Genomic DNA, 22,299 nt, shown 5'->3' with positions numbered 1-22,299 from the left:
ACAAGAAATGCTTCACGGAGATCTGCTGGTTCCGATGCACTGGGTTGAAAGGCCTGACCTCCGTTTTAACTGACAGGTCCCAAGTTTTCTGCTAGGAAGGGAACGGACTCTCCTTTCAGTGATCCTGCAGATGGTTTGGGAACAGAAGGCTCTGCCTGGATGGGCCTGGCCGGCACTTGTGTTGTTCATATCCCAACTCCACCATGTTTTCCACATTGGAGCCTCATGCCTGTGCCTTTGCCCCACTATAGCTCACCAGTTCTAGGCCTGCTTGCAGGTCCTTTTGAAACCCGGAATCCTCTGAGAAACCCAACCCCCACCACTTGCTCCCAAACTCACATGCCCCTTCTTCTGCTGTCTCTGAGTCTGTGACCATCTCCATCTCCTTGAAAAGGAGCCTGTTATTTTTTATTTTGGTTTCTGTTAAGTGAATGACAAGCCCTTGGAAACCATAGAAGAAATGGGCACATAGACATCTGAAACAATGCTTAAGTTAGGCCCAGCCTCAGTGGTTTGCTTCTGCTACTGAGAGATTGAAAAGGGATTATCAGACACTTAGCAAGACTTATCACTCATCTGTATGTCTGGAATCGCTTCTCTACCACCTGTTAGCGGGGCTCGATGCTAACTTTGAATTTGAGAATTTCCTGTGACCAGAGACAATGTTTGATAATATACTCTCTACCCAGCAATGCCATGGGGAAGATTCAATAAGGTTGAGGGTACCCTGTTCCAGGCACAGTGCATCCATATGTCAATGGTGGTGATGGAGTCACAAAAAAGTTATTTTCCTTTGTGTATAGACTGAAGTGTTTATCTCTGGCAACTGTAAGTGTGACCTTATTTGGACATAGGATCTGTGCAAGGGCTATCAAATTAAGATGGTATTGAGGGCTAGGAGCTCAGAGAAGTTGCAATGTGCTTACCCGAGGTCGTAGTGGGTGAAGGTGGGCCATAACTCAACAATTAGTGTCCATGAAAGGAAAGAGATACTGGGATATAGCAAAATACCTCTGTATTGAGGGGAGACTGGGGTGACTTGCTTAAGAACCACTGTGGCCACCTGCATAAGTAGCTGTACCTAAGAGGTTGGGAGATGCTCCAACTTCTGCTGGAGACACAGTGTCCCTTTGGATTTTACCACTGGGAACTGGGCCAACACTGTACCCACGGGGAGGGCAGTACCTTGTCACAAGGCTCAGCTCTTACACATCTGGGACGGGCATTGAAGGAATCTAATGGTGGGTTGAGTGACTTGCCTTGCCATAGCAGGAGAAAGCAAGGGAGAATTTGATGTTGAATTTTAAAGAATACCCACTCTGCTGCATCTCAGCCCAGAGCATAGCTTCTTGCACCACAAACCCACACATTTCTCTGATAAAAAGTCATGTCTGTGTCACTTTGTTGCAGTTGTCCTATGACACTGGCAGAATGAATGTTACCCAGGCTATCTTCAGAATCATCTGAGAGCCAGAGTATCTGAGGTTCCAACAATAGCCTGACTTGTCTGTACAGCTCATATCCTGATATGACACAAACCACACAGGGGAATATTCCCGGGACCCAGGGGCTTTGCTGAGTCTATTGCTGGGTTCCTAAGTTAAGGAAATCAAGCCGGGCAGTGGTGGTGCACGTCTTTAATCCCAGTACTTGGGAGGCAGAGGCAAGCAGATTTCTGAGTTTAAGGCCAGCCTGGTCTACAGAGTGAGTTCCAGGACAGCCAGGGCTATACAGAGAAACCCTGTCTCAAAAAAACAAAACAAAACAAAACAAACAAACAAATAAACAAAAAAAGTTAAGGAAATCAGTGTGTTTTTACCTGCAGAGACCAGTATGGGGAGAACATGGGTTTTAGGATCTCCAGGCTTGGCTTCAACCAAGCTCCCCACTCAACAGCTGGTGACCTTGAGCAAGTCAAGTCACTCAAAGCACCATTATTTTCCTTCAATATCCATCCCAGATATGTAAGAGCTGAGCCTTGTGACTGGGGGCACTTGTGACAAGGTAGTGCCCTCCCACCCCGGTGGGTCCAGTGCAATCTCTTCCCAATGGTTACATCCAAAGGGACATTATGTCCCTAGAAGAAGTTAGAGCATCTCACAACCTCTTAGGTACAGCCATTTATACATGTAGGGTGAAGCCGACTGAGACATGGGCTTGATGGAGAAGAATCAACAACTGCATCATGGGAAGGTGCATTACAGCAGGTGCTCTGGGGGAAAGTGAGGAAAACCCATCTATGGCCACTGTGAAGTAAGACAGCAGCACCCCTCCTTCTCACGACAGAGGTTTATTTGGTTTTCATCACCCTTCAGCGAAAGGGTGGCTCGTTTACACTACATAAAAGCCTTGTAAATGTATCGCAAAAGCAGTAAAAACACTTTAAAATGAGAGAGAGGCAGGAAAGCTTGCACAGGAAGAAGGAAGCATAAAGTTGAAGCCCCTGTAGGTGTAAGCAGAGACCAGAAAGAAGAGTGGTCCCATTAGTTCATTAAAACAGTCACAAAGGCATGAGATTTTGCTGTTCCTAAGGTGCTTGCTCTCCAAAGCGAAGCCAGTGTGCACTTTCCTCTTTGTGCCTCTTACATTCCAATGAGACACCTAGGAGCTGAGCTGAGCTTCCAACCTGTGCACAAAGCATGCTCAGAGGTAGGACCCTCACTGGTGTTTCAGAAGCTAGAGACATGTGGCAGGTCTAACAGTGGCACTAAAAGTAGACCTGGGTGTGTGTGTGGGGGGTGTAACTCTGGACAACTGGCCCAGCTTCAGACCTCTGGGTTGTTCTTCTGGTCCACCTGCTTAGCTCTGCCAGTCTGGAGGACCCGTGGCCTCGGGAATTGGGTCTTCTAAGGCACTGCAGTCATCTGAGAGGAATACCAAGTCCTGGAAAAGACAAGCAAGCACTGGGCAGACATGTTGCTGCCGGTGTCTCTAGAGCATGTAGGGAATACTAGGTCTGCTGTCACCTCCTAAGGCTGTCTGAGCATCCCTGGAGCGTAGAAATATACCTCTGTGCCCAAGGAGGGCGGGCACTTTCCCTATTCACATTCTCATTGGCATTTACTCAGGCTTTGGTTGACCAGATGGACAGATGACTGGGTGGGTGCATAGGATGAATGGGTGCAGCCACTCCGGAACCGGTTCCCACCTCCAGCCACTCCAGGCAGTGCACACTGTGCACCAGAAGGCACTCTGCTAATGTCACCTTCCCTTCTCCACAACAAACCAGGGAGTTCAGGAGCGAAGAAGGCTGTCATAGGGAAAGCATCAGCAAGCTAAGGATTCGTGGTGGTGGGGTGCTTACTTGGCTAGGCTGGTGCCTTCATGTATACACAGGTGCTCCCCCGCGCATGTCCCCTCATACTCAGACATACACATACACAAGGGGGAGACTGAGGAGATAACTCAGTAGGCAAATCCATGTTCTGCACAAGCTTGAAGACCTGAGTTTAATTTCCAGGACCCATGTAAGAGGCTGTGCGTGGCTATGCACGTTTAATGCCAGTACTGTGCAGAGCAGAGTCAGGGGGATATTTGGGGTTTATTGTCTGCCAACTTAGCTCAAGGAAACAGGCAGAGAATGTCACATCAAGACACTTGATGGTCTCCTGCTAGACTCCACTTGTGTATATATATATATGTGTATATATATACCACACATTCATATTCTGTCTGTGTCTGTCTGTCTGTCTGTCTGTCTCTCTCTCACACACACGCACACACACACACACACACACACACACACACACACACACACAGAGAGAGAGAGAGAGAGAGAGAGAGAGAGCGAGCGCAGTATTTTTTTTAAAGAACTTAGAATTTAGAATTATACATTTAACTATCTTGCTAGGTATCTTAGAGAGAGAGAGAGTATAAAGTATAAAATGGTCACACTGTAATGGTGTAACTACAGGGACCCTTCCTCTGATGTTACCAGATGGGACTCTTAAGTCCAAGCTCACGTCTGATGTGTGAAGAAGTGCTCTCACAGGGAAGAAAAAAAGAGGACACTACTCAACACTATTTGGGGCTGGATCGTGGGATCAGAGTGTTAGCTCTCTGTGTCTGCCTCCCAACTACCAGCTCCTCTGATGACACACACACACACACACACACACACACACACACACACACACACAGAGATGCTCCTTCAGAAAGTGTCCTCTGGCTACCTCTGACTCTTGCACTTTTCTTTGTCTATGGAGAGGTCTAGGAGTGAGCCACCCATGTGGCCTCCATGTGCAGCTATGGGAGGTTGAGGGGGCCCAATCTGAGTCCTGCTCACTTAACAAGGATGACTATTGTTATAGAAAGGCTGCTTGGACTGGAAGTCCCTCCCTCTGCTCTCTTTCCAACCCTCCCAGTCTTCAAGTGCCTCACTCACCCGCCTGCAGAAGGAGTTCATGATGGTATACAGCTTCCGCACTCTGTCCTTCAGAGTGTCCACTTCGGCCATCTTCCAGCACTGAGGAGAAGCCACGAAGTCTCTCAGCTTGGCCAGCACACAGTAGTTCTGAGAGTGGGAACAAGAGAGGGCTATGGGAGAACAGGGAGCCAGAGGGCCAGAGACTGAGCTCATGAGTCCCCTAACATCACATTTCCCCAACCCTGGCTGCTCCCTCAAGCCAGCAGCAGAGGCAGTTCACATCCACCCTACCCCACCCACCCACCAGGCAAAGCTCTCTTACATGGATGTCCAGGTAAAGCCGGGGCAAGTACCTCACACAGGAATCCTGCGGGAAGGAAGCAAGTGAGTGGGCCACCATAGGGACAGCTTAGTCACAGTCTGCACCCTGACAGATGCCCCCAGACAGTGGCCCCAGAGCTTTGATTTTTCTTGATACTATGGCACCCACAGAACATCTTGCATTGTGACACCTTCTCTCCCAGAATTTTACATCAGAGCATAGCCTTTACAATACTGGGGAGGAGGACACCATTTCACACAAACACACATGTACAGGCATGCGCAAACATACATAGGACATTATATGGTACTGTAGATATGAGGTGTTCATATATATGAAAACTGGTTTTATAGCAGCTTTTTATATGAAAATTATATACATAAATATATTTTATATATTTATCTATGTAAAAGCTTTAAGCTATAACATAGACACAACCAAGTTTGTAAGATATAACACCTCACTATAAAGAAGTATGGTGTGTGTGTGTGTGTGTGTGTGTGTGTGTGTGTGTGTGTGTGTGTAGGACCAAAGGCCTGTATATCTAGTGCCCTTCCCTCTGTGTGACTCTGTGTGACCTGGAACTGCTGTCTTCCTTCTTTATGACTTAGTTCCTCATCTGTGAATTAGAAGGCTGAGTGTTTTGTCTTCCACTTGGTCCCACTCTATGGCTCTTAGCCTCTGATCTTACCCTCTAGCACCATATACCCCTAAGATCAGCGCTGTGTCTGTTTCATGGTAAGGATTAAGGGTACGGCTGTCTAAAGTATTGCACAAAAGAACGTAAGTTTACTGGATGGTGGGGTTAATAAGCAGCTTACAAAGCTATCAGTGCTAGGAAATCCATATTTTACCACTGATGCCACCACCGCCACCACCACCACCACCACCACCACCACCACCACCACCACCACCACCACCACCACCACCAAGGAACTCGCACAGAGTGGTTGCTGTCCTCCAATTGCTATAGCAGCGATTGCCTCTAGGTGGCAAGCTTACAAATACTATTTTTCATGGTCTTTTGTGCATTTTCCTATTGTTCTACGTCTACCCTGTTGAATCTCAAGATAGTAATGAATGCAATTTAACTTTTGAAAAGAAAATTCAAAGTGTTAAGATAATCTGAAGTCCAATACCCGAGGAACGTGGGTTGGGTCTGTTTGAAGCATGTGCAAGCAGCCGAGTGACACCTTTGAAGTTTACCCAGGCTCAGTGGAGTCCGGTGGGTTTTGCTTCTATTAGAGACAAGCTTGATGAGCACCTCGCTTCTCTCCCCTTGCAGTACCCGTCAGGAGACTCCCCTGAGTTCCTGGAGTCTTCGTCTGAGGATAGGGCTAACAGCTTTAACACTTGTCCGGTTCCCTGTGGTCAGTGGGTCTTTCAGCCCCTGTCACACCCAGGGAGATGTGATTAGCACCCCTCTTTACAGAGAAGGAAGCTGAGACAGAGGGCTGAGTAGTTGTCCCATAATTCCTCAGCAGATAAGGAGTATATCACCCCCTTAGCATACATTGTTGGTCACCAGGCTAAAGACTGAATCTAAAGAAGCTTAGTTCATTAGTTATGTGCAACTCTGAACTCCTAGACTCTGTAGTGATATGATATTTAAAAAAATTATCATCTATCTATCTATCTATCTATCTATCTATCTATCTATCTATCTTCCCAAGGCAAAAGGCAAGTGAGGAACTTACCTCAGGCTCTGAAGCCTGCAGGCTCTGGAAGTCTGCCATGATCTCACGGCTCAGGGTCAGCATCCGAGAGTAGCAGGTGGGGGGCGCGGACTGTACTGCCAGAGGCCAGGCTATCACCACCACCACCAGCAGCAGCAACAGAGGTAGTGTCTTTGGTGACATGGTGCCTGGTGCCTACTGCTGGGTCAGCTGCCCCTTTTAAATAGCTGTTGAGGGGATATCGAGGGCTCAGGCTCCCCACCTTTTTCCTGTGGGGCCCCTGCCAGGGCCAGGCATCCAAGGAGGGTGGAACTAAGGATGCGACACGCCCATAGGGTCTGGGACACTGAATTCTTTCAGAAAGAAGCTGTAATGAGGGGGCGGGTGCATAGTTGGGGGGCTGGAGGTACCTAGAAAGGAAGCAGGCATTCACTTTCCACCAGGAATTTCTGTCAAGACAGAAAGAGCAGTTGAGAGGGTCAGAGAGGAAGCAGGGAGAGATGGAAGAATGGGAGACTGGATTAGAGGCCAGGAAGGGCAGTGTTGCCCCTGGGCCAGAGAGGGAACTGCTTCCTAAGACTGGCTGATCTCCTGGAGCAGAATTCGGGGTAAAGGAGGACTAGGGTGCCCCTAATCCTTCAAGTCTGCTGGGCAGGACAATATGTAGGGTTGGGGTCCACCAGACTGCATATAGTCATGCATAGAGCAGCCACTAAACATGATGGAGACTGTTGGATGAAGCTCTGGGTCTGGAGGCGAAGCTTCCTCTGAACCTCTGGCTCTCTGCTGTGTGGCCACCACTGAGTCCCCACTGCAGGCTCCAGAGGACAGAGAGGGAAAAGCTTGTATCTTTTTAGGGCTGAAACAGTATCGAAGGGGAAAGCACTGTACTCAGATACGGAGGGGCAGACTGTGTCTATCCCCTTTCTGGCCATAGCCTTGGATCAATTTCTTTATTCATCTTCACTTCCCTTACCAAGTGCAATGGGCTGACAAGTATCCCCAGCTCAGGCCACAGTATAGAAGAGTCAGGTTGCTGCATGGGCCAGCAGAGCTTGTGCCAGGAGCATTGCCACACCAGGAGTCACCAAGACTTCTGAGCTAATGTTATGGCCTCTGCCAAAGCCTGATCCTGCCATAGGAGGCAAAGTGTTCCAAGGGGTGAGGGTGGTACTCTCAGGACCCTGATGGTTGCTTAGATACCAGCACCCATCAGGGTAACCACAGATGCAGGTGCCATGTTTCACAGTAAAGCAGCGTGGTGTGTGGTTAACTCTAGTCCCTAGACAAGTAGAGGGTCTCTGTAGAGTATGATAGCGGGTAGTGGTGCCACAACTTTAGACCCATGTCTGGATCTGCCTGGCACCAAAGCTTCCAGCTTTCAGAGACTTGGCTGAGCTGCCCATGTGGTGACCTCAGTGACAGAAACAGAGCATAGCGTCTTGGATGCAGGCAGAACTGAGGTAGCCACAAGGATGGATGAATACCTGGCCCCGTGTTTGTGGGAGAAGCCCTCCCCAGACTCGGCGCCTGTTCCCTATTTGTAAACAGGTGGCTTCACCCTGGGCAATGTCTGCCATCACTGCCAGTCCCCACAATTTGTTTATCTATTTCCTGGTGTTCAGAGCCATGGGTAGAGATCATTAGCAGCCCCTTCCTGTTTTGTAGGCAGCAGTGTGTTCCCTAAAATATTTCAGAGAGTTGACCTTGGACCTGGGGCAAGTGTGATGGGGACGGATCACCAAACAGTTCCTTTTCCCTGCATGTGGAGTCTGCATGCTCTGGCCTTCCTGGGGGTCTGTGTGGCTCCTGGCAAGTGCATCCCCTGGCCAAAGTCTGGAGGTTGTTTGAAATGCCACAGGACTTCTGAGTGTGTATAACACGGACCCTAAATCCAGGACACAGAGAAAACCAAACCCAGGCTCCAAACAAGTTCCCCTATAGCATTTGACGTCACAGCGCTGGAAAGCAGAGTCTGCTGTGTGTTTGAGCTGAGACACATGTGTCGCTGGAAGCCTGCTCCTGCTCCTCCAGGATACCATGTGAAGCCCTGAGCAGAGCTTCTGTTATGATTCCCATGACGTTCCAAGGTGGCTTTTAGGCAGGACACTCAGAAATCACTCTGTAAAATGACATGTTGGCAGATGGGGAGCCCTCTCTACTCCCCCAGAACTAAATAAGCGCTCCAGATCATTTCCTGGGAAGACACAGCTGAGAAGGGACAGACTCTGTGGAGGTCAAGGACTATCCTGGTGCACACGGGATATTATATCCTTTCTGTGGGTACAGGGACACCCTGTGTCCTGAGCAAGAGATGGTTTCTGTGTCCTTAAGGACTGTTCCTCCTCTAGAATAGAGCACCATCGTGTGTGTGTGTGTGCGTGTGTGCGTGTGTGCGTGTGCGTGTGTGCGTGTGTGTGTGTGTGCGTGTGTGCGTGTGCGTGTGCGTGTGTGTGTGTATACGAGTGCACATGGGTGTGTGCCCATTTGTGTGCATGTATATGTTATGTGCCTGTGGAGGCTAGGAGTCAATATCACGTCCCTTTTCCAGTCACTCCCCACTTTATTTATTTATTTATTTATTTATTTATTTATTTATTTATTTATTTGAGGCAGGGTTTCTTATTGACCTGGAGCTCACCAATTCAGCTAGACTGGCTGGCCATTGAACTGCAGGTGTCGTTGAGTCTCTGCCTTCCCATCACTGGGATTCCAGGTACGTAATCATCACTTTTTTATGTGAATGTTGGGTTGTCATGCTTACATGGGAACTTTACTGACTGAGCCATCTCCCCAGCCATGGAGAGCTGATGCTTTCATCTTGATGTGCGTGTGTCTTAAGGCTGTTCTTGTTATACAAACATCAAAACACAAGTATGATAAGAAACCTACATAATATATATATGGATGTGACCACTTCCCCTTTACCCTTTACTCCTGTCCCAGATGCCCTGGAGGCATCTGTGTTTTTTTGAGAATTGTGTTCAAACACACACACATACATGTACAGCCTGCTCAAATATCTCATCACAATACCTCCAAACCCTTTCCCCATATTTCTGTGGCTCCTTTAGCACAGTAGGTTACTCCAATAATAAGGGCATCGAAGGAGTCCTTATTCCACCCGCTACAGGGTCTTAGATGAGGTTCAGAACTCTTCAGGTCTTTTTTCTACCAACAATGCTGCAGAGAGATAGAGCCTGAGGCTGGCTAAGCAGGTACCAGTTATCTTCTCAAGTAGATTCTTGCTGTATATGTCAGGCACAGTGACTGTGCTGGATGAAATGTGAACCAAAGGGATTCTGATGCCTTCACAGAGGGGACATATCGAGCAAGGAGTGTAACAGTAGAAACAAGCTTGTAGCAGCTGCATCCTATTTTAGACTTGAGGAATGTGGAGAGTGTAGAGGGGTGTGTATGCGTGTGCGTGTGCGTGTGCGTGTGTGTGTGTGTGTGTGTGTGTGTGTGTGTGTGTTGATTGGAATGTGCAATTTTGAATGTGCAATGTCCTCCACAGGTCCACATGTTCGAACACCTGTTTCCCAGCAGGTGGCACTGTTTAAGTGGTTGTGGATCCTTTAGGAAGTGGAGCATAGCTGCTGGAAGTCCACAGTGGTAGTAGACCGTTGAGGGTTCCCTCTTTACTTCCTGGTTTCTTTGCTTTGTGAGGCACTCTAACATAGGCTCCTACTGCTTAGTTGAGCAGCTTTTTTTCTGTGACTGTCTTGCCATGACAGATGGACTGAAGTACTCCTAAACCGCGAACTATGATCAGCTTTCTTCCTATGAGGCCACTGAAGGTACACACAGCCCTATAGGCCTTCAGGTATTTGGTTGCCATGGTGAGAAGAGGCACCGGTGTGGGGTGGAGGCCTAGAGCTCATCATAGTGCTCGTTCTGCTCACAGGAAGAGAACTCCCCCAGCTTAACTCCCAAATGTCTTTTGCACTCCTTTCTAAGCACCACAATGAACTGTAATCACCCTGTACTTATGAAGAGGGGGTTACGTTGCAAAAGCTATGTCCTCAGGAATGGACTAAGAACCTTCTCAAAGAACCATGAACCAAATAAGATTATATTGTTTGCAAATTCCCTAGGTTTGGGTATTTTATTACAGTTAGAGAAAGTGGGTGATGGCGTTATGCATTCTGTCTGTGACTTTGGGTTTTCAGGGCTTTGGTCCTTTTTAGCCATTCTGGAGGAAGACTATTTGGCCTTTCTCTTGTCTGTTCAGATAGGCATATTCTAACCAATGATCCTGGTGGCCAAGGAAATGTTCTTTCCTCAGCTGCAAGGGGTTATGGGAAAGTCCTGGGAGGACCATAAGAAACAGGAAGTCACTATTTGCTCTGGCCCTGTGTAACTTGGCTAGAACACAAAACAGCCTTCCCACATGCTCTCTGTGCTCCTGTCCTATGATGAGGACGTCTAAGGTTGAAATGGCCAGGCCAATATCAGTGCTTCTCTGTTATCTCACCCCCAGCCACTGAGCATCATGGCCAGTGATGGAGGGGTCCAGGGCAGGAGAGGGTACACAGTGTCAAAGCCAGCACTAGAAGCCACCTCCAAGGTAAAGAGCCACTGCTGGGTGTCCCCACTTTTCCTGTAATTAAAATAAAAACCCAGTGATTGGTGGGTGGTCCCATCCTAATGGAGAAAGTGAGTTGGTCCTGGGGTGGAACAGGCAGTCCAGTCAGCCAGGATCAAGTTTGCAGGCTCCTATTGATGACAGCATCCCTATGTTTATGGGACATGTTTTGGAGCTATGACTGTGTGGCTCTTGGCAAAGCCAAGTGGAAAGTTGACCCACCCAGTCCCAAGTGAAGGAATAAAGACAAACACTCAGCTCTGCTGTGGGCAGGGAGTTTTGAAAACATCGTCTTTTGGAAGAAAGTACTCCAAATGCTCCCAAACATAGGTTCAGGCTCTAACGGGCAGTGGCCATAAGAGAAGTGCTTTACCAACATTTCTCAGTGTTGTTTCTACAGAGAGGTCAAGGCAAAAGTCTTTCCAGAGGAGGCCTGGCTTAGTTATGTGAAAGACTGTGGACTTCAGTAATGACCTCACTTCTGTTACTGCCAGACCATGCCATGGGCCTTGTCATTACTAGACTTTCCCAAATGCAGGGGCCTACTACATCAAACACAAGGAGACACTGTGAAGGTAAAACCACTAAGATGCCACTGGATTGGTCTGTGAGGACTCCCTGAGGGTGCCAGTCAACAGATATATCTTCATTCCTGCACTTAGGCCAGGATGGAACACCCTTAGACCACTGAAAGTACACACAGACCTGTAGACTGTTCTATTCAATGAGACGGTGCAGGGGGTGATGGATATTTTGTCTATCACAAACTTCCAGAGCCTGTGTGTGCTCTGTGTGTATATGAGTATCTAGATACGATAGTGGAGACACATATGCATGTTTGATGTATGTATTATAGATCTCTACCGTCTATCATCTGCCTGCCTATTTATCTGTCCCTTACATCTTATATCTAACATTTTTATAATCTATCATTTTCCTATCAGTCATCACTTACTGGTTCATTTATTATATGCCTGTCTTTTTACCTATGATCTACTTATCACCTATCTTTTTACCTATCTAACTATATGTCTTTCCATCTTTCTGTCTATCTCTGTATATCTTTCTATCTATTCATATCTATCTATCCCTATCTATCTATCTATCTATCTATCTATCTATCTATCTATCTATCTATCTATCTATCTATCTATCAGCTATCTATCTATCTATCATCTATCTATCTATCTATCTATCTGTCTGTCTATCATCAATCATCTGTCTCTCCACCTATCTATCATCTGTATATCTGCCTACTCATGTATCTTAGTCACTGTTCTGTTGCTGTAAAGAGATACCATGACCATGGCAACTTTTATAAAGGAACGAATTTAATTGAGGCTGGCTTCAATTAATACAGCTTCAGAGCTTTAGTCCATTGTCAACATGGTCAGGAGTATGATGGTATGCAGGCTGACATGGTGCTGGAGAAGTACCTGAGAGTTAGTTCTACATTCTGATCTTCAGACAGTAGAAAAAGAGATACGCTGGGTCTACCTTGAACTTTTTTAACACCAAAGGCCACTCCCAGTGACACCCTTCCTCCAACAGACCACACCTATTCCAACAAAGCCACACCTCCTAATCCCTCTTAAGTAGTGCCACTCCCTAATGACCAAGCATTTAAATACATCAGCTTATAGTGACTATTCCTAGTCAAACCACCACACCATATATTAAGAATGGTTGATTTGAAGTAATCGGCTCATGCTTTTGTGGCATCTTGGCACATCCTTAGTTTGTGGGGCATGTGGGCATGAGGGCAGTTTGGGCAGGTTGGACAGATTGGGCATGTGGGCATGTGTGGCACATGGGCAGGTGGGCACATGGGGCAGGTGGGCAAATTGGTAGGTGGGCAGATAGGATATGTGGGGCAGGTGGGCAGGCAGGCAGGTGGGCAGGCAGGCAGGCAGGTGAGCAGGCAGGCAGGCAGGTGGGCAGGCAGGCAGGCAGGTGAGCAGGCAGGCAGGTGGGCAGGCAGGCAGGTGGGCAGGCAGGCAGGCAGGTGATCAGGCAGGCAGGTGGTCGGGCAGGCAGGTGGTCGGGCAGGTAGGTGGGCAGGCAGGCAGGTGGGCAGGCAGGCAGGTGGGCAGGCTGGAGGTCCAGAGTAGAGCCGATTGAGACCCAGGATACAGAGTTCTTCCCCACTCAATCTTTACTGAGCTTTAGACTCACTGCCTAAGGCTCCCTTACTTTATGGCAAGCATTCTGCTTTTCTCAAAATAAATGATGCAAACACTCCTCTTGTCTGAAAAGCACCTCCATAGAAGCCTATGGACATCTGAGCACTGTGGCAGAGGACACTGTAAAACTGGTCACTAGACTGTGTGACCCTGGGTAAGTCCCCAGCCCACTCCTGAGCTTTCTGGTCCATGAGCTTTATTTACTGTGGTGTTTTGGGTCTGTTCTCTAGCTGAAGTGAGGTCTAATTGCCCTTAAAGGCCCACCATGAGATTACTGGGCTCTTTCTGCCATGCTGGGGTGGAGGTGAGAGTTGGAAGTGACAGGCTGTGGTGTGTACACAGGGCTGGAATGGAGTCTGCAGGTACAATGAGCTGTGTGCAGTGCCACACCCAGAGGACCTTCAACTTCTAGGAGGTACTTGGTCTTTGACTGACTCCCTAAGCTGTGTTGTGAGGATTGAAGTGGGGTTCCCAGGTTATGCACAGCCAGGGACACTCCCCAAAGTCAGCCTCCCCGCACGGTGTCTTTAGAGCACCTAAAATACCTGCAAGGGTGACAGTGCTGCCTCATGTTAGAGTGTTTAGAAGTTGGGTCACAGAATGGCTAAGATCAAAAATTCAGGTGACAGCAGATGCTGGCGAGGATGTGGAGAAAGAGGAACACTCCTCCATTGTTGGTGGGATTGCAGGCTTGTACAACCACTCTGGAAATCAGTCTGGCGGTTCCTCAGAAAATTGGACATAGTACTACCGGAGGATCCAGCAATACCTCTCCTGGGCATATATCCAGAAGAAGCCCCAACTGGTAAGAAGGACACATGCTCCACTATGTTCATAGCAGCCTTATTTATAATAGCCAGAAACTGGAAAGAACCCAGATGCCCCTCAACAGAGGAATGGATACAGAAAATGTGGTACATCTACACAATGGAGTACTACTACTCAGCTATTAAAAAGAATGAATTTATGAAATTCCTAGCCAAATGGATGGACCTGGAGAGCATCATCCTGAGTGAGGTAACACAATCACAAAGGAACTCACACAATATGTACTCACTGATAAGTGGATACTAGCCCAAAACCTAGGATACCCACGATATAAGATACAATTTCCTAAACACATGAAACTCAAGAAAAATGAAGACTGAAGTGTGGACACTATGCCCCTCCTTAGAAGTGGGAACAAAACACCCATGGAAGGAGTTACAGAAACAAAGTATGGAGCTGAGATGAAAGGATGGACCATGTAGAGACTGCCATATCCAGGGATCCACCCCATAATCAGCTTCCAAATGCTGACACCATTGCATACACTAGCAAGATTTTACTGAAAGGACCCAGATGTAGCTGTCTCTTGTGAGACTATGCCGGGGCCTAGCAAACACAGAAGTGGATGCTCACAGTCAGCTAATGGATGGATCACAGGGCTCCCAATGGAGGAGCTAGAGAAAGTACCCAAGGAGCTAAAGGGATCTTCAACCCTATAGGTGGAACAACATTATGAACTAACCAGTACCCCTGAGCTCTTGACTCTAGCTGCATATGTATCAAAAGATGGCCTAGTCGGCCATCACTGGAAAGAGAGGCCCATTGGACACGCAGACTTTGTGTGCCCCGGTACAGGGGAACGCCAGGGCCAAAGGGGGGGAGTGGGTGGGTAGGGGAGTGGGAGTGGGTGCGTAAGGGGGTCTTTTGGTATAGCATTGGAAATGTAAATGAGCTAAATACCTAATAAAAAATGGAAAAAAAAATAATAAAAAAAAAAAAAAAAAGAAGTTGGGTCACTTATTTGCTTTGTCTGTAAGAGGCTGGGTGATGTACCCAACACATTCCTCTCAACAGGTGGGCAGGCAGATCTGGGTGTCTGTCATTGATGGCATGCTCTTGGCTGGAACCTGAGGCCAAGACTCAGAGCATCTATCTTTTAAAACAATGTTTACATTTTTTATTTTAATGTGTGTGAGTGTTTTGACTGAACATACATCTGTGTACTTACTGCCTGCAGAGGCCAGAAGAGGCGTTCAGATCCCTGAAACTGGAGATAAAGGTAGAGATGAACCACCAAGTGGCTCCTGGGGTCAAGCCTGGGTTCTCTGGAAGAGCAGCCAGTGCCCTTAACCACCGAGGCATCTCTCAGCTCTTGAAGTGTCTATTTTATTTATTTATTTATTTATTATTTTTATTATTTTTATTTTTTAATTTTTTTTGAAGTGTCTGTCTTTAATGACTCCTTTGGTAACAAATGGAACTCAAGCAAGTACTGTGCACTGTGAAAGATGCTTAGAGCTGTGCTCTCTCCTCCACACTTAGGAAAAAATGCCCTGCGGTAAACTATGCATGGCATGAAATCTACCGTGCTTCCACCTTTACTATCCACTACAGTGAGGAGGTGCAGTGCCATGTGGCCATCACTGCTACCATCTCCAGAGACTTTGCCTTTCCCCGACTAAATCCTGCTCCCATGAAACACAAACCCCGCCTCACCCCCAGCTGTTGCTCCCCAGCTCCTGGCCATGGCTGTAGAAATTTTACTATTTTAAAGGCCCAGTTTGACTTAAAGGCTTAAACTCAAACCCTGAGCCACAGACTTGCCTCGCTGCTCTGCCTGGTCTGCCTGTTTCTAAAGGTGCAACTTCCTGGCATTTTCTCAGTAAGATGGCAACAGCGTTGGTCCCCACACAGGCCTGGAGAGAAGTTGGAAAAGCTTCCTTGGTTTGCCATTTGCCCACAGTGGTGGCCTTGTACACACACACACACACACACACACACACACTTCACCCTGAGCATCAACACTACCCTAGATCACAATAGCAGACATTGCCTCTGACCTGTCCTTATCACTTTAAAAAAAAGATTTATTTATTATTATATCTAAGTACGCTGTAGCTGCCTTCAGACACACCAGAAGAGGACGTCAGATCTCATTACAGATGGTTGTGAGCCACAATGTGGTTTCTGGACTTTGAACTCAGGACCTTTGGAAGAGCAGTCGGTGCTCTTAACCACTGAGTCATCTCTCCAGCCCCCGACAAACAAACTTTTGAGGCGATTAACTACTCCACATACCCAAATCCTCCAATCAGTGCCTGGTATAGGGTAAGCTCTGGGGTTTCCTGTTATATTCTTGTAATGCTAGCCCCCATATTTTTGTAATGCTAGCCCCATAAACTCAGTTCCAACCACCAAACACAAGCATTCACACTGGACCCTGAAGGGTTCACAGTCAGGACCTTGGCATGCTAGCCCAGGACAGGGCCTAGCAAGAGGAATGAATGAATGAATGAATGAATGGTGCCTTTTGTTGCTTCCCCTCCTGATGGGCCCCATGGGGGCTGCAGCTGCAGCTGGGGCAAGTCCACCAGCCTTTCCTGCTGGCCCAGAGCCCTGGAGCCCCCTTCTCCTGCTGCCCACGCAGGCTGCCTCATTTGAGAAGTCAGGCTCCCTCCCTTGGGAAGCACTTTGAGTGTTTTGGCCTCTGGCCTTCCAGGAAGCCCCATAGCCAGCACACACCCAAGGCAGGAAGCAGAGAGAAACATTTAAATCTTTGACTAGAAGCCAGGGCAGAGACCACTGCAGAAGCTGGCACAGCCCCTCCAGGTTGTTGGCACGGTGAGCGGTGCTAAGTGCAACCTCTGGGTTTTATAAACATCTTATTTGAATGGTTCCTTTCTTCCTTCAGAGGAAGGCATAGTTTTAGGGGGTGCGGTTTGCTGTGGCATAAGTAAAGGAGTCAGGAAGGGTCAAAAGATCTCTGTGCAGAAGGCTTCTACTTCTAGCACTTTCTCTTCACAATCACCTTGATGGGTATAAAATCCCATGACTACACCACAACTCTGAATCAGAAGAGCTGATAGGTCAGCTCAGCATTATTTTGCCTGCTTCTGACTCCTGGTAAGAGGCTGAGGTGGTACGGACATGAAGCCCAAACTCCTCACAGTGTGGAAGTCCCCAAACTATTCTTTCTCACTGTGGAGACCCAAGTGTACGGAAACTCACCCAGGCCCTGGGTTCTCAGCATGAGTGTTACAAAGGTGTTTTGTGAATTGAGATTCATTCACTGCACAGAGGACATAAAGTCCTGGGCTGGGCTGATTCCTCAGTTGACAAAGTGCTTATTGTAAAAGCACAAAGACCAGTGTTCAATCCCCAAAACCCATATGGAAAAAAGAAAAATCCAGGCACTAATGGCACATATGTGTAACTGCAGTACTAGGGAAGTGGAGACAGGTGGATCCCTCAAGTCAGGCTTGCTGGTCAGCCAGCCTAGTCTAATCTGAAAACCCCAGGGCAACAAGAGACCCAGTCTCAAAAACGAAGAACCAAACAACCTCCCACCAAAGCAAAATAAGTTGGTGTAGTCAGGTGGCTCAGCAGGTAAAGGCACGTCTCTCCACTCTCGGGGACCTGAATTTCATCCCTAGAATCTCACAGGGTGGAAAGAGAGGAATGATTCCCACAGACTCTCCTCTGATCTCCACACCTTCACTATGGTAGGTAATGCACTCCCTAGTGCACAAGTGAATACAGTAAATGTAAATGTAAAAACCCAAGGGAGATGGAACTGAGGAGCAATGACACCCAGGCTTGTTCTCCAACCTATGCACATGCAACACACACACACACACACACACACACACACACACACGTGCACACACACACACACACACACACACACACACACACACACTCATACACTCATACACATACCCCCTCTCTCTTTCTCTCTCTCATAATCACACATATCACACTCACCCTTTTCTCTCTCACACACACACACACCACATTCACACTCATACACTCACACGCACAGAGGTTGGATCTTCATGTTTGTGTTCAGTGCATGCCTTTCTCACTTGCAGAAAGGGTCATTCCTGTCTCAAAGGCTGGCATGAAGGAACTATAATCAAGGATGCTGGAGAAACCCGAAATCTGCTGTGAGCATCCAGTACAGGGACCACACCTGGCCAGTTTCCTAGTGAACATCCAGCACTTAGAACAGTTCCTGATGCCCAGAAGGCATGTAACATGGCTGCTAGACAGAGTTGCAGTCAACAGCAGATACTCCCTTGGCTGTAATGGGTGGGGATAAGACCTCTGTGGTGGAAAGGGCTCTATTCAGTAGGGAGCAGTAACATACTTCAACCTCCACATTTAGTAGTTTGGCCTTGCCCTCCCTCCCATGTGGAGGGACATCCTGTTGGGGGAGACTAGACTGTGGGCAATATGCGTGAGTCCGGTCTCTCCATATACAAGAGTCCCAGGAATCCAACTTAGGTCTTCAGGTTTGATGGCAAGTGTAATATGTCTAATGCTAATGTGATGGTTAGACAAAAGCAAGGGTCATCTGGTCATAGGGGAAACCTTAATTAAGAAAAGGCCTCCTTGGGGACAAGGGGAGGGGTAATGGAGGAGAGGCTTGGGAGGGTGGGGATGGGAGGAAGGGAGGGAGCAGGGACTGTAATCGGGAGGAGAAGTGAATAAATAAATAAAGTTCTAAAATGTCTCCTTGCTGCATGGTGGTGGTGGTGCACACCTTTGATCCTAGCACTTGGGAGACAGAGGTAGGCAGATCTCTGAGTTTGAGGACAACCTGGTCTACAGAGCAAGTTCTAGGCCAGCCAGAGCTACACAGAGAAACCCTGTCTCACAAACAAACAAACAAACAGCAAACACAAAAACAAAACACAAAACAAAACAAAACCCTCCATCAAACTGTCATGCAGGCAAAAATGTGGGGCATTTTCTTACTGACTGAGGTAGAAGGGCCCATCCTGCTGTGGCATATGGTCCTGGGTTCTATAAGAGAGAAAACTGGGAAAGCCATAGAAAGCAATTCAATAATCAGGGCACCTCCATAGTCTCTGACTGAGTTCCTGCCTCCAGGTTCCTGCCTTGAGTTCTTATCCTAACTTCCCTTCATGATGTAAGCTGAAATTAACTCTTTTCCTCATCATTGTTTTTTTTGGCCATGGTGTTTAACATAGCCACAGAGAGCAAACTAGGACAGCCACCCTGGCAGCCTACACTCACGGCTGTTTAGACCTTGGTGAGCTCTCTGTTGGGTCATTGTCCCCAAAGCTCACCATCAACACACAGAGGTATGTGCTGGTGCTGAAGACGAGGGCAGACAGACAGAATAGGCACAAGCAATTACAGATGCACCTAGATCCGATGCTGCAGTTTTGCCGTATCTCTGTGTGTTCATGTGTGTATGTAGTTGTGTGTGCACATGGTATGAGTGAGGACAACCTTGGGTTTCAGTCTTCAGGTGCTGTCCATCTCTTATCTTAGACAGGGTTTCTTACTAGTTTGGAACTCCAGAGATGAGCTGGCCTGGCCGTCAAGCTTCTGGAATCCACTTGTCTCCGCCTCCCATCTCATCTTTGCTGTGACTCCTACCAAATACATGAGGCTTTTTGTTGGGGGAGGGGGCTTTGGAGATCCAAACTCAGGCTCTCGTACTTGTTAGGAAAGTTTTCTGACGACCGAGCCATCTTTCCAGTCCAATGTTATGAATTTATTATGAAAAGACCTCCACAGGCTCATGTATTTGAACACTTGGTCCCCAGCCTGTGGTGCTGTTTTGGAGATTGTGAACTCTTTTGGATACAGGGACCTACATGGCAGGTATAGGGCCCTAGGAGTGGAGCGCTGGTCTTGTAGGGCTCTGCTTTCTGGCTTGAGCTCTCTGGTTTCTGGTCTATGGAGACCCAAGAGCCCCATGTGCAACTCTGTCATGCTATGCCTTCTCCACCATGATGGACAGTAGTCCCCTCTCAAACCATGAGGACAAGTAAAAACCTTGCTCCTGTAAGTTGTTCACATAAGGTCTTCTCAGGGAGAAAAGTGAACGGGCAGGAGAATGATGAGCCTGTAACCCAGGAAGCTTCAGAAACCTATGCCCCCTCTTCAGAGGGGAGCTTGAAAGAGGAACAGGTAATTTTGATAGGTCTAAATAGTCACTAGGGGGAAATGAATGGCTGGTGACAGTTTTGGGGACTCTGGAAGGGAAGAAGCAGAAAGTCACCAAGGATTATACTCTCACTGTCCAGATAGGTCTCCCCGAGAATCCCAGGTAATCCAGAACAAACACCAGTTCTTCCTCTCAGTAGTGACTAGGATTCTGTGGTTACAGGATCGGATGCCCAGGGAGGGGCTGTGTCAGCTTTAACTCTTTTAGAAGTTTTTAGTCAAATGAAAGCACTTTAGTGATAGCCCCTTCTGAAGGGGAGCTGGGGGAGGAATCAAGATGATAGAGACGGGACAGGGAGCAGCATCAAGATTTCGTTATTGAGATCATGATGAGATAGATCATCAACATGCTTTGGGGGAATCATTTCTCAAGTCCAGACATCAAGAAAATGTTCCCCTATTTTATAAATGAAGAATTGACTTAGAGGACTTAGCCGTGTACATGTGTACACTCACAAACACACTTCCCTGTGTTCACGACACTCCTTTAAGCCTCTAAGAATCCTTATAAACCAGGCAGGAATATAGGGGAAACACACTTGATCGGATGTTGCCTTTGGCAGTTGGGAAACTCTTCCTGCCCAGCCTGGTTCACATTGCAACTGTAGTCTTCCACAAACACATAACTCGAGGGCACCGTGGAGCTACGCTGCAAATTGTTTTAATGTAAGAATGAGCAGTTCAGATCTTGCAGGGTTATAAGTTCCAAACTATAAAAATAACTCCAGGGGAGCCTTGCAATGCCAAGAAATGCAGACACCCACAGTGGGAGCAATTTATAAACCCTATGTTGACTGAACACACACACAACACACACCAGGATGTGCAGTAAAATTGTGCTTTGAAATGCTGAGTTTTTAATCACCAGGGATAACTGCCCGTGCAAGGGAGACGAGTCTCAATCACAGGGCTGCACGTGCAAGCCCTGCCTTATCTCAGTGAGCCACAAACAGCCTGATCATTTTCTCTCTTTGTAAGGCACAAGGCTGCCAGGCAGAATGACTCAAACTGTAACGCCAGCAGACAGTATTTACTCTAGGCAAACCAGACTTAAGTTTTAAATAAAATAGGCTTAACATAAACGATAACAAGATCTGATCTGGGAGACCCTTAAAAAATAATAATGGTTTGGCACAGAAGACACCCTGCTCCAGGGAACAACATTAGCTTCCACGGTGAGATCAAGTTACAGAAAACCAAGCGTTACAGTCCTAGGCATGGTGAGCCACAAATGCAGGAGTAGCCAGTGGATCTGGCTTCGCGTTCTCAGCAATAGAACAAGTGTTCAGGAGACAGCAATTTGCAAATATAAAACACAAAAGGACAGTCTCCCTCAGCATCTGTCTTTGAAGCTGGAGAGTAATGGGAAAACACACTCCTAGTTTCCCTTGTCTAATTTACAAAGGGATTCTTAAACAATGCCTGCCCTGCCCTGCAGTTTATAAATAAAAGCCCAGCAGGCTTGGGTTGGGGACAGTGATGGATTTTATTTTATGAAATAGTTTTTGTTTTGCATAGAGTTATGCCCCCACAAAACTGTATCAGCTTCGAGGAAAGAAGGACAGACCGGGGACCAGCCTCATCTGAAGCACAGCTGGAGTCAAGTTCAGACTTTCTCTCCTGGGGGACTGATGGCACCCAGCACGTGTAGGTTGTAGAAAAGGAAGGGTCTTTCTTCAGAATGATTCAGATAGATGCTGCTAGTATCATGTGACCAATGCTTTGCACCATGAAGACTCGTGGCTGAGGTTTCTGGAGGACACTACGGTCAGCTGTCCTTAAGACCAGAGGTGACAGAGGTCGGTACCACTCACCAACTAGCTCCCATTCCATTCCTGGAGACTTCTGGGTTGAACAGGAGCCTCTTGGGCCATTGGGGAAGCCCCATTCCAGTAAAACTGAAGGGAAGTTCACATGGGAGGCATCTAGGAGCAAAGTAGGTAACATAGGCAGCAGAGAATGAGGACTTGTAGCCCCTAGAGAAGGAATACCTGGAGCCAGAAGCTAGACCATGCCAGAAGTTGCACTGCATAGATTCTTCCACAGATTCCTTAAAGGGACTAGTGAGGTGAGCACCCTAGCTTTGGACTTCTGGTCTCCTAAGGAGCAAAAATAAACTCGTGTTCCTCCTCCGCCTCCTCCTCTTCTTTTCTTTAAGACAGGGTTTCTTGGTGTGACTCTGGCTGTCCTGG

At 47.5% G+C, this 22,299-nt stretch overlaps 1 protein-coding gene across 1 annotated transcript; it reads right to left on the bottom strand.

The window, feature by feature from the left end:
* Positions 1-2,274: 2,274 nt before the first annotated feature.
* Positions 2,275-6,576, bottom strand: Cytl1 (cytokine-like 1). Its single transcript, NM_001081106.1, has 4 exons — positions 6,386-6,576; positions 4,689-4,733; positions 4,385-4,513; positions 2,275-2,883 (listed from the first exon to the last, which is right to left on the bottom strand). Exons 1-4 carry the CDS (start codon positions 6,545-6,547, stop codon positions 2,800-2,802), a joined length of 420 nt encoding a protein of 139 aa, NP_001074575.1. The 5' UTR covers positions 6,548-6,576; the 3' UTR covers positions 2,275-2,799.
* Between the last annotated feature and the right edge of the window lie 15,723 nt (positions 6,577-22,299).

The sequence above is a fragment of the Mus musculus genome, chromosome 5, assembly GCF_000001635.26.
Source record: "Mus musculus strain C57BL/6J chromosome 5, GRCm38.p6 C57BL/6J".
In the NCBI taxonomy this organism is placed as follows: Eukaryota; Metazoa; Chordata; class Mammalia; order Rodentia; family Muridae; genus Mus; species Mus musculus.
This window is presented reverse-complemented; position numbering and strand designations above follow the sequence as displayed.

Excerpts from the sequence above, each read along its gene's own strand:
- Cytl1 (NM_001081106.1), bottom strand. The coding sequence starts at position 6,547 with ATGTCACCAAAGACACTACCTCTGTTGCTGCTGCTGGTGGTGGTGGTG. Across the intron at positions 4,734-6,385 it reads TGCAGGCTTCAGAGCCTGAG|GATTCCTGTGTGAGGTACTT; the intron begins GTAAGTTCCTCA and ends TCCTTCCCGCAG. Across the intron at positions 4,514-4,688 it reads GGCTTTACCTGGACATCCAT|AACTACTGTGTGCTGGCCAA; the intron begins GTAAGAGAGCTT and ends TCCCACTCTCAG.